The sequence below is a fragment of the Scaptodrosophila lebanonensis genome, unplaced genomic scaffold (assembly GCF_003285725.1).
Source record: "Scaptodrosophila lebanonensis strain 11010-0011.00,11010-0021.00 unplaced genomic scaffold, SlebRS2 tig00000096-arrow-pilon, whole genome shotgun sequence".
In the NCBI taxonomy this organism is placed as follows: domain Eukaryota; kingdom Metazoa; phylum Arthropoda; class Insecta; order Diptera; family Drosophilidae; genus Scaptodrosophila; species Scaptodrosophila lebanonensis.
In genome coordinates this window covers 1195792-1210914 of record NW_022060567.1, presented here as the reverse complement: position 1 = coordinate 1210914, position 15123 = coordinate 1195792, and the positions used below count along the sequence as shown (strand labels likewise).

Genomic DNA, 15123 nt, shown 5'->3' with positions numbered 1-15123 from the left:
TTTGCTGAGCTGAGCTCGGCTCGGCTCGCAAACGATGCTGCCGCGACGAAGGCAGCGACTGTTGGTGTTGCTGCCGCTGTTGCTGTATTGTGTTCTATGGGTTAAGTCGCCGCTGGTGGCCACGTTAAGTGTCAGTAACGATTTAGTACGACACGCGAACGCACCTGTTTTTTTTTTTATTTTTTAAAACCAAATGCACCGCAAATTGTTGTTTGACGCTCAGATTTGTTGTGTGCTCCGATCTTTGTACGCTTTGTATGTGTGTCAGTGTGTGTGTGTGTGTGCGTGAGTGCGTGAGTGCAAAAAAAAACCCAAAATTATGGAATTAATTACAATGATTAAATGAAGCTCAGAAACAAAAATTATTTTGCACAAAGCTCAAAAGCGCGCCAAAATATCGAAAAGCAAGTGAAAGAATTTATAAACTAAAATGTTTGCAATGTAATGAAAGCAAGGAAAATATTTATTTAAACTTTTAACCGGTCGCTGTTATAGTTATCATTATTTTCGTTGTGGCTGTTGTTCTTGTTGTGCGTGTTCCTGCGACCAAAAAATTGCCAAAATTAAATTCAATAATAATAAAACGAAATACCAGGAAAAATGCCTTTCGAATGGATGTTGTTGTTGTTAGTGTTGTTGTTGTTGTTGTCGTTGTGATTCTGTGCATGAGCTTCTTGCAAATTTCCTGGGATAGCCAGCCAGCCAGCCAGCCAGCCAGCTTGACTTTATCAAGACAAAAGTATTTGCCCGCATCTTTGGGCGGACGCAACAGTTGTAATTTGCAATCGCAACAACAACAACACCAGCAATATCAGAAACTCTAACGCACAACAACAAAATCAGCAATAAATGTAAATAATAAAAAAATACACATATGCATGTATGTACATATGTATATCAAGAAAAATTAAGTCGAAAGTGTTAATTTGTGACTAATTTGCTTACGACTCTTCAGGCAACGTCAGCAGCAAAAAAGGCAACAACCTTGATTTAGCCTAGAAGTAGGCAACAGCAACAGCAACAACAACAGCATCCTGCCTCTGATTAATAAGTGTTTTCCATTCAACTTCTTTAGCAAATACATACATACATTGAACATAATATAAGACTGTGGCTTAAAGCAGCAGCAACAACGTTTTGGCGCCCTGTCGCTGTGTTATGAAAGAAATCAAACCAAAATCGTAGAAGTTAATAAAACAATAAAAAATAAAAACAACATTCGTCCACACATTTGCAGTTTAGTTTCAATTCAAGAATTACTGAATGCATTCGCCTGCAACAGCCAGATCGCGAACAGAAAAAGCAACAACAGCTCCAATCAATAGACTCGGTTGTATCAGCAACAACATCGATAACTTTAAGTGTAACAACAACAACAACAACAGCAACCAAATCAGCGGCGGCATTTTTTACAACCGCAGTGAAGCCGCCATCAGCAACACTTACAGCAGCAACAGCAGCGGCGCCAGCGGCAGCAGCAACAACAACAACAACAACGCCAACAGTAGCAACAGCCGCAGGAGCAGAGGAGCCGCCACGGCTGCCGCTTCAATTGTGGCGCCCGTCAGCTTCGCTGGACGCCTTGTGCGCAACAGCAGCCTCAGCCTCAGTCTCAGCCACAACCACAGCCATAGCCACAGCATAAGCAACAGCCTGGGCAGCAGCGGCAGCGGCAGCAGCAACGGCAACAGCCAACCCAGCATGGTCACATCCTCGGCATCGCCAACGGGTTGGACAACGCCGGCCGATTATAAGAGCGCCACTGCTGCGGTCATGTGCGAGGTCATACCCTCGAGTAGCGCCAGTGTGGGCAGCAACTCGCCAACAGGTGGTGCCAGCAACGGGACTGCGAACAGCGGCCACAGCAATCACGGTGGCAACCATAATGGCAGCAACAACAGCAGCACCAACGCCAATCACAACACCAGCAGCGGCAACACTAACAACAACAACAACAACGCCGTACATCAGGATCTGTTGTGGATGGAACGTTTCGTGCTGGAACGCCAACAAGAATATCCCGGAGAATTGGGTGAGTCGGACGGAGGATGTGAAGTGAAAAACAAATTGAAAATTGAAATTTCATCCATTGTGTAAATACAGTTTCGAAAATGAAAAATTTCCACGAAATTGTCCACTAAAATTCAGTTATTTAAAAAGCAATCAAAAATGTACCAGAAATTGCTTTAAAAATAGAGTGATCTAGTTATGGAATGGGAACTCGAAAACTCGAATTGCTTTTCTAAATTTCATCGAAAAAAAACATTTATATATTTGTATGCCTAGTTATGGAATGGGAACTCGAAAACTCGAGTTGCTTTTCTAAATTTCATCGAAAAAAAAAATTTATATATTTGTATGCCTAGTTATGGAATGGGAACTCGAAAACTCGAATTGCTTTTCTAAATTTCATCGAAAAAAAACATTTATATATTTGTATGCCTAGTTATGGAATGGGAACTCGAATTGCTTTTCTAAATTTCATCAAAAAAAGCAGTTATATATTTGGAAATCTATTCTATTCTATCTCTTCAACATTTAAATTCTTCAAAGGTATTCTTTTCATATGCTTTGCGCTTTGCCTCAAAAATGGCCAACAATTTTTCTCCAGAAGGTTTATTTGTGAAAACGCAGCTCTCCATTCCAGTTAAAACAATTTTAAGCTGAAATTTAAGAAATATTATAATGTGATGCCATCAGTGAGTGTATTTGGATTTTCCTCCACAACTTAAATTGTGAAATCTAGGGTACTGGTGTTACCAAAGATTGCTTGCATTTTTTTATGAAAAAAATTGTAATTTTGTATTAAATTGAGGAGAGAATTAAAGCCAGGAGAAGGAGTAGAAGGAGTAGAATTTGTGAGATTGCTTCCATTCCTCACTCCTAGAAACTCGATTCTCAACTGAAAAAATGCAGTCACAAGCCTGTAATTTTTGTTAGCCATTCTAATAACCAACAGAGAGCTTCAACTTGCAGAGTTTCTACTTGCAAGTCCATCTTTGTAGCAAAAAAGAGTTCTACAATAAGCTCTTCAATTGAAATCCAACGGTTAGCTAGCTTTCTAGTCGGCCAGGTTTCCTGTGATGTGATTTTTTGTAGCTCTGAATGCATTTCTGAATCCAAAATGCTCCCAAAAGCCATGCTTAAAGAAAAAACTCTACTGCTCGCCGAGTGAGCGTAAAGCGTGCCTTTGCATTTGCATTTTTTTTTTTAATTTCTTCTGCTTCTTTTTTTTTGGGCATACTCGCTTTTGTCCTGTACGCCTCATCCTTTCATCATCTTGCACTTCTGGGGCTTCGTTTGTCGCTTGCGTCAGTTCAGAAGCATCGCATCGGCTTGTCATCCGATGCTGGCAATATTGGTAAGTTGATATCAATAATTGTTATTGATATGAGCGGAGCGCACGAGTCTTGCCGCTTTCTATCAGAATGCCCGCCAGCGTATTCAATACTCGAAGCCTTAATCACAAACTACTACTTGTATATAGCAAGTATGTATACTCGTATAGCCTGTTAATAAAATCACGGCTCTGTTCACCCTTTAGCCTTGATGTGCTTTGAAGACGAAATTCAAAGGCCAGTTTCCGTTTTACGCGAAATTTTCTACAGTCTATCTCAGTTGTCTTGGAAGTTGATTTGGTTTCGATTAAGCAATATGTAGTTTAAAAATCGGCTCTATTTTGATCTGGAATAAGTTGCTCTACTTTTCTAAATACATATTTAGAATTTAGCTTAAAGCTGGAAATATATTGATATTCTATGGCTTACTAGAAATACAAGTATGTATATGGATTTGAAATATCTTAGAGGCAATTATTAGATTTCAATGTTTTTCTCCAAATGTGTCAAACGTTTTTTAAAATAGCACATCAAAACTATAATATGGTATGCATTTAAAATAAAATGCCAGTTTATGATTTTCTATATTGGTTCAATACAGTACCCATAATATGTAAAGGAGAATGAAATAGAGCGGAAACCTTAGCAAAAAGAATATTTTCTAATACATACTTGTAGGAAACCTTGCCGACTCACAATTCTCAAGCAGAGCAATTGAGCTTCAGTTTATAAACCAGAATCCAGAACTTCTAGTATAATATACGAGTACACCTAATTCTGTTTTTATAGGGTAGATTGGTTCCAGAAAAAGCCGTATACAACAAATTGATCATATGTTATTTTGAATCGTGCTAAATGGAATAAAGTCGTGCAACCATGTATACAATTTTTAATTTTCAACCCGTGTTATATCAAAACCGTGTAAAAACAGAATTTGGTTTACTATTAGAGCGAGAAGCAGCCCCTCTTGAGCGGAAGCTTTTGAGTGTGAGAAACCAGAAGGACCTCAGATGCAGTTGACAAGCGGTACCCAAAATTCCTTAGGCTTCCGTCTTTTGAGCACCTTTAGAACACTAGTGGTTCCACGGTTGAAAGAAAGCAATATTTCTAGGCATTCCAATTTTAAAACATTGGATAAATATTTAGAAAACTCCTAAATAATCGCATCGGCTTAGTATTCAATTCTGTGTGCTATTATTAAACTTCCTGTGTGCTTGGCTTTAATCTCAATTGGTTGTCCAACTACTACCCCGACTGGTGACCAACTGGCCTGCTTGTCAAGTGTATACCAACACCCCCTACCCCCCCTCCACCGACCAGCATTTAAATTTTTGAATCCTAGCACCTGGTCTATATTAATTGACAAGTGGGGGAATTTCTAGTGTTTTTCCACTCACCTCCAGACCTCCCGCTGGCGCCTCATTAATTATGCAGCGGAAAATTGAAAATTGCGTTGCTGTTGAAATTGATTGATTGATGGATAAATGGAGGAATACACGGATGAACGGATGGACGCTAACGCTGCTCCTTTCGCCAACTTCCTCTCGCTCCAGCCTCGGCGACAATTCCAGTCAAATAACTATCAATTATTTACAGTTTTGCACACAATTTAATAACAATAAACGCATGAATATTGCAATAATATTGTATTTATTATTCGAACGCAATCAACGGACAATTAATCATAAATTACGTTTTGTTTATTCAACTCTTTTCGCAGTCCGGACGAGCAATCCGTACTTTCTGTGCTCAGCCCTCCCCAACCACTGGCGCTCGAACAAAACCCTGCCGTTGGCCTTCAAGGTCGTGGCTCTGGCCGACGTCGGCGACGGCACGTATGTGACGATACGGGCCGGAAACGATGAGAACTGTTGTGCCGAACTCCGTAATTGCACGGCCCAAATGAAGAACGGAGTGGCCAAGTTCAATGATCTCCGCTTTGTGGGTCGCAGTGGACGTGGTAAGTACAACGTGGCGGAGAAATTCTGGCTTCGAAATACCTATCCGAAGATCTAGATCATAGTTCTGGGAACATCAAAGAAGTACTCTTCTTCTTTTAACAATTATAATTGTAATTGTGTGGATTCTCAAATTGTTCCATAAACTCAGACTTTTGAGGCAGTCCGACAAAACATATTGTTCAGAAAGATATAGTAGCGTAGTGACCTCTCTCTCTTTTCTTTCTATTTATACATAATGTAGGCTTTTATGATCTTCGTCTGCAGAATGAATGCTGTAAATATTTCCAAAAAATAATTTTAAAAATTAGTATACATCCTACAAGTATTACTAGATTTGAGTTGAAACCGTCAAATAATCTGTTATATTTTTGGATATAAGATACATTACAAAGATACCTTACTACCTTTGGTAGACGTCTTACAGATATTTTCCATACGTGGTTTGTCTTATAAACAAGGCAGCCAGGTGAACCAGTTGGAAATTTTTAGATTGCCATTTGGGGAATGACCCTGAGGCCTGGCTGCAGGGAACCTCTTTTTATCTCTCTCTCTCTCTCTCTCTCTCTCTCTCTCTCTCTCCCTCTCTCTCTCTCTATCACTATCTATAAACAAATGAACGAACATCAATTTTAATATTTGAATAATGCATACATAATATTTATTGGGTGGCTGTCAAATAAATCTATTACTTACTGATTTAATGAAAGTATCTGTTTGACAGTATACACTTCGGAAAGTATTTCCTCTAGTGGTACAAATACCATCATGAAGATTCTTTCAACGAAGTTAAGCCTTTTCAAAATGTCTATCCCAGCAAGTTGTCCAGCATGTATATTAAATTTTGATCATTTAGTTCGTCAGTATGAACGCTTCTAAATACTCGCGTCCTTGCGCCTTGGGGTAATTTCAAATTTCATATGATGCTGTGTTCACAAATAATCATATATATAATATAAAGTCAATATAAAATCAATATAAAAAAGTCAATATAAAATTTGCATCCTGATTTAAAACAACGATGTTTTTTAACTGTTTCAATTAAGTTTTAGCCCAGAAAGCAATCCTGTCCAATCCAATAGTTTCGACTTTGTGCGGGTACAGCATTTCAAAAGTGCTTTCAATAATTATCGCATCGCTAGCACTAAAATTTCTTATAATATTAGAGCGATCAGTGATATTCTAACCCTACTCTATATATTTATGGAAAGATCCAATTTGTTCCTTCTCGCGGTGTTTATTTAATCAATGGTAAGCGATTAGCTTATACTTTGATTTAAAAATTGAAAAAAAAATTTGAAACCAGACACCTATTAGAATGTTGTGTGTTATGAAAGACCTACAAGTATATACATAAAAGGAAGGTCATATTTTATGCAGCTTTTGTGAAGAAATCATATATTTTTCACCTCTTGACACGTACTCTTTTATTTATTTTTAATTTATTTATGTCAACAAACATTGATTGTCGACATAGGAGGTAAATATATAAAGGAAGAAGGAGAAATCTAATCAAATTACAATAATATCTAATTAACGCCTTAACCATCCTTAACCTTTCTATTTGTAAAAGATGATGAAGCTAAATTTATATATGTTTTTATCCTTGAAAATTTTTGTTCACGGCTGTTTTATCTATTTTCTAAAGGTATTCCGCGATATTACATATTTTTTAATTGATTCTTTGGTAAAATTATTTAAGGCACTGTAACCAAAAGCAGCTTGTCAGATTTCTTATTCTGTTTGAAGATCGAAATTAATTTAGTTTGCTTTAGCTTATCATCTTAGTTTAGCTTTTGAACTGCTCTAGAAAGTGAAGATTTTGACTTTACACCTAATGCTGTTTTTACACGATAGATTGGTTTCAGAAAAGACATTGATTATATGCAAAAATAGGTAATTGGTTCCTTATCTGTAAAACCAGTGAAAAAGCAAGGATTTATGTTTATTTTATTAAATCACATATACTTGTATAATGTGTTAAGGACCCTTTTAAGAATGGTTTCTAGCTGCTTGCCAGCTGTGTGTGTTTTTATTTATTTATTTTAGGTTATTTCGAATCGTGCTTTTTGAAATAAAGCCCTGGAACAATATATACATTTTTAATTTTAATTAATTATTAATTCCGTGTTAAATCAAAACTGTGTAAAGGAGACCGTGTAAAAACAGAATTAGTGTATTTGAGGAGCTCTAGTAGTTTTCAATTGTAATTTTTGTATTTATTTAAATTTGTAATCTCTATCCTAGCGTTACAGGTATTTGGTTACTTTTAAGTTAGTACGCTAGTCACTAAATATTAAGATCTATATCAATATACCTTAACAATACATATCTTATAATTTTATCTAAATACATTCAATTTAATCTTATTCTTATTTGTCACATTTTTTAATTTATGTATAATTTATGTATGTATATGTATATATATTTAAATTTAAAGTGTTTTTATTTTTGGCTCTTTTTTATTGTTATTACTTGTACATATTCTCTCGAAAGTGTGTATTAGTATTAGTATTCAATAATTCTAAAATGCATTTCACTGCTGATTATTTTTAAATTATGGGTTAACTCGTTTCACAGACAAACAGTGAATATGAAAAAGTGCCTTCTGAGCAGGATAATCTGTACCTAACGCAAACTAAACTATTAGTTCTTCTTGATGAAGTAAGTGCTATTTTGTCATACAGATAATTGGGTACTCTTCGATTTATGGTTCTATGCTAGAAAATTAGGGTCCTGAGTTTTATCCACGAGTTAATGTTGTTAGCGTATGTCGCTATTGGGTCTCTAGCTTCTTCACATGAAAGCTGAAACGGTTCGGTTCTTTTGCGAATCACAAAACAAGGATACATATACGTAGAATTGTGATTGAAGCTATTGTCGTCGAGAGTGCAGCGGAAGTGATTTGATTGAGTGATGTCGATCACTTGGTAGAGGAACAACGACAACAACAATAACAACTGACAGGCCTGCTCACAGCAGTCATCACATTAGTTCACCATATGTATGTAAGCACTCGACTGTGTTTGTGTGCGTGTGTGTGTGTGTGTGTGTGTGTGTGTGGTGCGTGTGCCTTGGTCTGCGGGCCTAAGGCGTCGGAACATGCAAGAAGGATCGCAAGATCGCCAGCTTGAGCGGCTCGAGAAGTTCAAAGCACCAATCCCTTAGAGCGTGTTGTGGCGTGCGGAACACTTTTTGGGCACCCTAAGCACACACACACACACACATACATACTTATATATGCAAGTGTGTGTGTATGTTTGCTTATTCATTTGATGTGTCACGCAATCTTTGGCCCCTAATCGATTTGAACTGCCTATCGCTACCTGAGCCTGAGTCCGAGTCCGAGCTCGGTCATGAGTCTGAACTTGAGTCTGAGCTCCCCTAGAACCCACAATTAATGTTTGCAACTATTGCATAGAATTGGCAGCAGTGGCAATAACAACAACAACAACAATAGCAGCAACAACATCGTTGGTGGCAGCAGCAGTTGGTTAATTAGCTGCAACTGTTGCCTCATGCCCTTTTGCAAATTGGCGGCTCGTGCCGGGCAGCAAATAATTATATGGACATTCAACAGCAGCAGTAACAGCAGCACCAGCAACAACAACAACAACAGCAACAAGGGCTATCATTACAACAACAATGCCAGTGCCAATGCCAAGAGAAATAACAACAAAAACAATCAGCATGCAAATAACACGCTAATGATGTTAAAAGGCATAAGCGCTGACCAAATTGTCAACAACAGAAGCATTTAATAAGCACGCCCACGCACACCTCCCTCCCCCTTACCTACGGCACAACAGGCAAGCATCTACGCCACGCCCCCCTTCCCCACACACCCAGCTAAAGAGCCAGCCCATGCCAATGGCAAAAAAGCGCGGACATCATGCAGCGTTTTCTGATTAGATGACAAAGCGCATGACGGCTAAAACAAAACGCGCCGAGCGTTGATGCCGAGAAAGAGAGTGTGAGAGAGAGAGAGAGTGAGAGAGAGAGAGGAAGGAAGGGAGGTAGAGAGAGCAGAGCAGAGCAGAAAAGCAAAGCAAAAAAATAAAAAAATAATGAAATAAAGAAAAGCCGAGAGGACAGTTAAATGGACTCAGGGTTGCTCCTTTAGCGATGCTGTTGCGGCTGCTATCAGGGGCGTAGCTAGCCGCAAGGCTAGAGGGGATTTTCATTAAACACGCCATTTACAATTACAAAAAAAATGTCATCGACAAGAATTTTCGCCAAAAAAAATGAACAAATCGAACAAATTATTAAAACCTAATAAATCGGGCTCCAACCAATTCCAACCCCTGTTCCCTTGCGACTACGCCCATGACAGCTGTTGTTGTTTTTGTTGTTGCTGCTATTGCTGCTGCTGCTGACCGCTGTGGCGGCGGCCCGTCAACATTCTTGATATGTTTTCAATTTCATTTTTTAATGTTTGTCATTATTAGCTGTTGACCAGAGAGTGGGCAGAGAGGGAGCGAGTGCTTCCAAGCATATGGCGGCTTTTAAAACATTTAAATGAGAATGCAATGCGAGAACCCCAGCATCGATGCTCTGTTATCTTATCTGACTTATCTTATCAATGCTCAGAGCTAATGATATCAAAGGCTTACAATTTTTGCTGTTGTTTTTCTTGTTGGTGGTGTTGTTGTATTGCAAGGACCTAAAAGGATTAAATTGTGCTAAATGAGTGGCACGCGCCTTTGGAATTCATAAGTCCCTGCCTAAGTCGTGGGGTGAACGGTATCTGGTTATCTTTATTGGCTTTTGTTTATTTAAGTAGTTTCTCGTCGTTGTTGGAAAACATTGTAAGATGTCTGTGTTACTTGTAGGAAGAACATGGTACGATTTCGTAGACAAAACAAAATTACTTTCGAACCAGCTTTGTTGCTGGAACTGTAAAGTCTATTTATCTATTAATATATAAGTTTTCTTGCTTATAAAATCCTTGATTATATGACTAGCCCAAAGCAGTAAAGCGAGAGAGCTGAAAATTGTGAAGAGTTAGAAAATTTGACCTCTAAGTGGGGAAATATTGTGCAATATGTTAAATGAAAAAATGTGTACGAAACGTTCCAGCACTTGAATGAAAATACACAACTTTCTCAGTTAAAATATTTAAAAACTCCATCCATTTTCTTGAACGAAGCTGTTGTGTTGCGGATATATAGTAGGTAGCTACTGGTAGCTTCGATTAAAAAATGGAATTCGAACCACTTACTGACATCCCTATGAATAATAAATTTATGTATATAAGTTTTGAAATGGGTTGCCAAATAGTTACAGCCGAATTGAGGGCATTTCTTTTGGTTTTACACTCCAATCGCAGATGTACTCGTATATGTATTTGCCGATAAATACATACAATATTATCTTAAATTTCTACACTTTGTCTGCCTAGAGTGTAGTGTCTCTGACAATGAAGAAGTTGGTTATACACTGCCATGCACTTGAATAGGGACAAGATTTTGTAGCATTTGTATTGTGTTTTTCTCTTTTTGGCAAAGGGCTGCCTTCAAATGCTTTGGTGTTTCACTTAGAATGCAGCATCAGGGAACTGTACAAATTTACAGTTAGCTTTTAATAATTAACCGTTATGGACTATCACTGTTTTGCTTTTGACTATGCTAAAAACACACAGTTTTTGCCATGCACTTGAATAGGGACAAAGAAGATAACTTTAGTGTGTGTGCAACTATGAACACAGAAGGTTGTATTTTATTAAAATACATATATTTTGATTAAAAACAAACCAAAATGGGCCGTGGTCAAACACTCACTTCTGAAGAAAAGGGCAAAATATTAGCATTTAGGGTGTGACATGAATATACGACAAATTGCCGAAAAAATTAACAAAAGCAAGTCTGTTGTTGGAAATTTTCTCAAAAACCCATTGATGTACGGGAAAAATATGAAAGGACGCACATTAAAGGCACTTACATCTTCAGACGAACGACGCGTTCTTCGGGAAGCGTCAAACTCACATTGCTCCGCATCTGCAATTCGCCTAAACTTGGGAATAAATGCAAGTGTTGAAACAGTGAGACGTGTTATACGGAAAGCAAAACACCTTAAAAGATTAAGACTAAAAAAAAAAACCACCTCTGACAAAGCCACGTAAAGACATGCGTCAGCTCTTTGCCCGAAATCATATGACATGGAATAAGGAGTGGCATCGAGTGCTTTTTTCTGATGAAAAACGATTCAATTTAGATGGACCTGATGGTTTCAACTTCTATTTCCATGATATACGTAAGGAGGAACACTACCTGGCTCGTCACCATAGCCGTGAAGGGGGTATTATGGTATGGGGCGCAATTTCATATTACGGGACAAGCGAGCTCAAATTTGTATCATCAAGCTAAACGCTACTTCATACAAAAGCTTGCTTGAGGAGGCATTTCCTTACTTTGGCAACATTTTTGAGCCTATATCTTGGATTTTCCAGCATGATAATGCCCCGGTTCATACCGCACGTGTAGTCAAAAACTGGATAAGCAAGCAGAACGTGTCCTTATTGGAGTGGCCCCCTTACTCTCCTGATCTCAATGTAATTGAGAATGTATGGGGATGGCTTACACGTAAAGTGTACGCGTCTGGAAGACAGTTTGCAGACGTCCAATCATTAACAGAAGCCATAGAAAGCGCCTGGAGCGAAATTTCATTAGACTATATAAAGTCCTTATATGATTCCCTTCCTCACCGAATCTACGAGGTTATTTCCAATAAAGGCGGTTACACACATTATTAATAAAGCCAATATTAATATAATAAAAAAAACTGTAAGGTCATTTTTTAATTAGCTTGCAACATATAGAATGTTAAAGTTTTTGTCCCTATTTAAGTGCATGGCAAAAATGGTGTGTTTTTGGCATAGTCAAAAGCAAAATAGTGATAATTCATAACTGTTAATCATTAAAAGCTAACTGTAAATTTTAACAGTTCCCTCCTGCTGCATTCTAATTGAAACACCAAAGCATCTAAAGCCAGCCCTTTCCCCAAAATAGAAAAACACAATACAAATGCTAGAAAATCTTGTCCCTATTCAAGTGCATGGCAGTGTAAGTCCTAAGGTTGGATTCAAACACGGACATGTTCGTACAGGATATATGTACATATGTATGTGTGTACTATATGTTTAGCTGATTCTGCCGACCTAATTTGATTTGTTTCCTTACTTTACATTTCTTTTGAGGACTAAACTCACCCGGTTTCACTAAAATTCCCCTTAATTCAATGTATTTATATTAAGCTTGAGCTATTTCTAACAATTTGCTCCTTGTATATATGTATATATATATATATATATATCTGTATGTTGTGTGTTTGTGCCCGCACGTGGCTTATGACGCGTTTGTAGAGCCTATTGTTCCAAATGCGGTCGATGACTAATTTCGATTGCATGCCCTTTGATTTGTTGCTGTTGCTGTTGTTTGTCTTTCTTCAGTTGCGCTCGCTCATTATTATGATTTTATTATTATCGTACATGCGTCTTAGTATTTTATCATTACTTACAAAAAGAAGCAGCAACACAACAGCAACCAACAAAGCCAACGCACATTTTCTTCTTATTATAATGATCTCTTCACAAACTGAACGAAACGAACGATCATGGAATTGGTTGCTCCAGTTTTTTTTCCGTTTTGTCTTTCTTCTGGATACCACCACCAGAGACAAAAGTAGCTTGATTTTTGTCTTTGAAAAATGACTGAGAGCCGAAGGGCTCAAGCCAAAAAAATACAAAATATACGAGTAAATAGAAATAAAATGTAAAGCGAAACAAAATCTCTGTCTAGGAGTCGCGATCGCCACTCGACCTGCCTTTTTAACAGTTCTCCGTTTCTATTCGATGGAACTTTGCTTTTTGTTTGTTTTTTGTTTTTGTCTTACGCATTGAAGTTGATTAATTTACGCCCATTTTTCGATAAATTCGACTTTCAAACGCGACGCGCGACGACTCTTGACGAAGACAGACAGATGGACATACTGGTAAGTGCTTAAAGGTTCATGTCTCCGGGTAATGAAGACATTATTTGAGGCAACGACCACGGCAGTTGAAGAGACATTTGTTAAAATGGCAGCCAGTTTTCGGGGCAGGGGCAGTGCGGGGCAATCGATAGTAAAGCTTTCTAACTGTTGATGACTGTAATTATGGCATGAACATGAATTATCTTATTACAATAACAATCACAATTATGAGCATAAATAGATAGAGTTTAGTAACTCAATTAGTGAGATTGTGTGGAGATTTCAAATGGATCACGAATGCCGTTAAGCTGGAGGGAGTGAGGGAACTCGATATAAGTATTGAATTAATATGATACTGTGTCGGAACATTGTGATTCACTGCGATTGCTCACTTCGGTGTGGATAAAGCTGCTACTCTGATGGTTCAATCGATCCACGCACACTCTGTGATTCATAGTTTCAAGATGCGCTACAAATAATCGAACTGCAATTCAAAACACAGACTTTGAATGGCCATCTGCTGATGAGTTTCATGTTCTATATATTCGTATTATAGCGATTAAGTGTTGGCAATCGTGATCGGGTGAATTAGAAGAGGAGCCCTACGCACCTGAAGAAGGCTAGTAATGAGCCCTTTAAAGAACCTACAAGTAAGAGAGTACAAAGTAGAGTACTAATTTATATTGTCTTCCATGTTGGAATCGGAGTGCAGAGTAAGCCTACAATATCCGTTAATAGCTTGTTTATTATATAACCATGAAATACTACCAATGCAAGCCATTCAGAATTCGGGAGTGAGACAAAGATGTGAGCTTGAGAAACACTCTCTTGCTATCTCTCTGGCCTCCGGTCCTTGTTAAACGACGCAGTCTAAGAACTCGGAATTAAAGTTCTTTCAAACATCACTTATTTAGATCAATTACCTATAACATAACTATAACATTCTTAAACATCATTTAAAGGTAATACCTTTTACTAATTGTGCAGTTGGATTTCTAATCGTTTTTAAGTTGTTTTATGTATATCGCGAAGTAATTGTTCGTCTTCAGAGCCTACGAAAAATGTTGCGCTTCTTCAGTTTTCCTCAGTGAAGGAACAATAATACACCTAATTCTGTTTTTACACGGTAGATTGGTTCCAGAAACAACCGTGTAAAAAAAAGACAAAAATAGGTGATTGGTTCCTTATCTCTAAAGAAACTTATATGCTATTTTTAATTTTCAAACCGTGTTATATCAAAATCGTGTAAAAAAGACCGTGTAAAAACATAATTAGGTGTATATTAATTTCATGTTTTTACACTGTAGATTGGTTTTTAAAAAAGTCCTCTAAATAAAAAACCGTGTACAAAAAGACGTTGATCATATGCGAAATGAATCGTGCTTAATGGATTTAATTTTTAATTTTCAAATTAAATCAAAGCCGTCTAAAAAAAGACCGTGTAAAAACAGAATTGGGTGTATATAAAATAGGAAACAAGAGCTTTCAGTGAACTTGTTGGAGGAAAATTTGATAATATTGATGATATTTTGCTCAAGACCATTAAGTGTCCACCATTTAAATACAATCCTGGATATTGTCATTTATATAGGAAATATATTTCCATTATTTTTCGGCTCCTTTTCTCCCATTCTCCAATCATGACTGATGAACTCTTTTGTCTTTTGTCTGTCTCTGCCATGTCTGTCCTGTTTATTAGCCTTGGTCCTTAATTAAATGTTAAATGCAATTTCCATTGAGCAGCACGAATGGGCGCGCAGTCCCAAGCCAACAACAATAGCAACTGCAGCTTGCGGGCAGCCCCAATCTGCGTAGGTGGTGTACAGCTTGTTGAAGGGGTGGGGTAGGGGGAAGGGGGC

At 37.8% G+C, this 15123-nt stretch overlaps 1 protein-coding gene across 1 annotated transcript in view; it reads left to right on the top strand.

Annotated features, from left to right (window-relative positions):
- Positions 1–1701: 1701 nt before the first annotated feature.
- Positions 1702–15123, top strand: part of LOC115627673 (protein lozenge) — a 33576-nt gene continuing 20154 nt past the window's right edge. Inside the window, exons 1-2 of the mRNA XM_030523415.1 lie at positions 1702–2032; positions 5059–5298. Coding sequence (XP_030379275.1) covers positions 1702–2032; positions 5059–5298 — 571 coding nt within the window. The remainder of the gene's footprint in view (positions 2033–5058; positions 5299–15123) is intronic.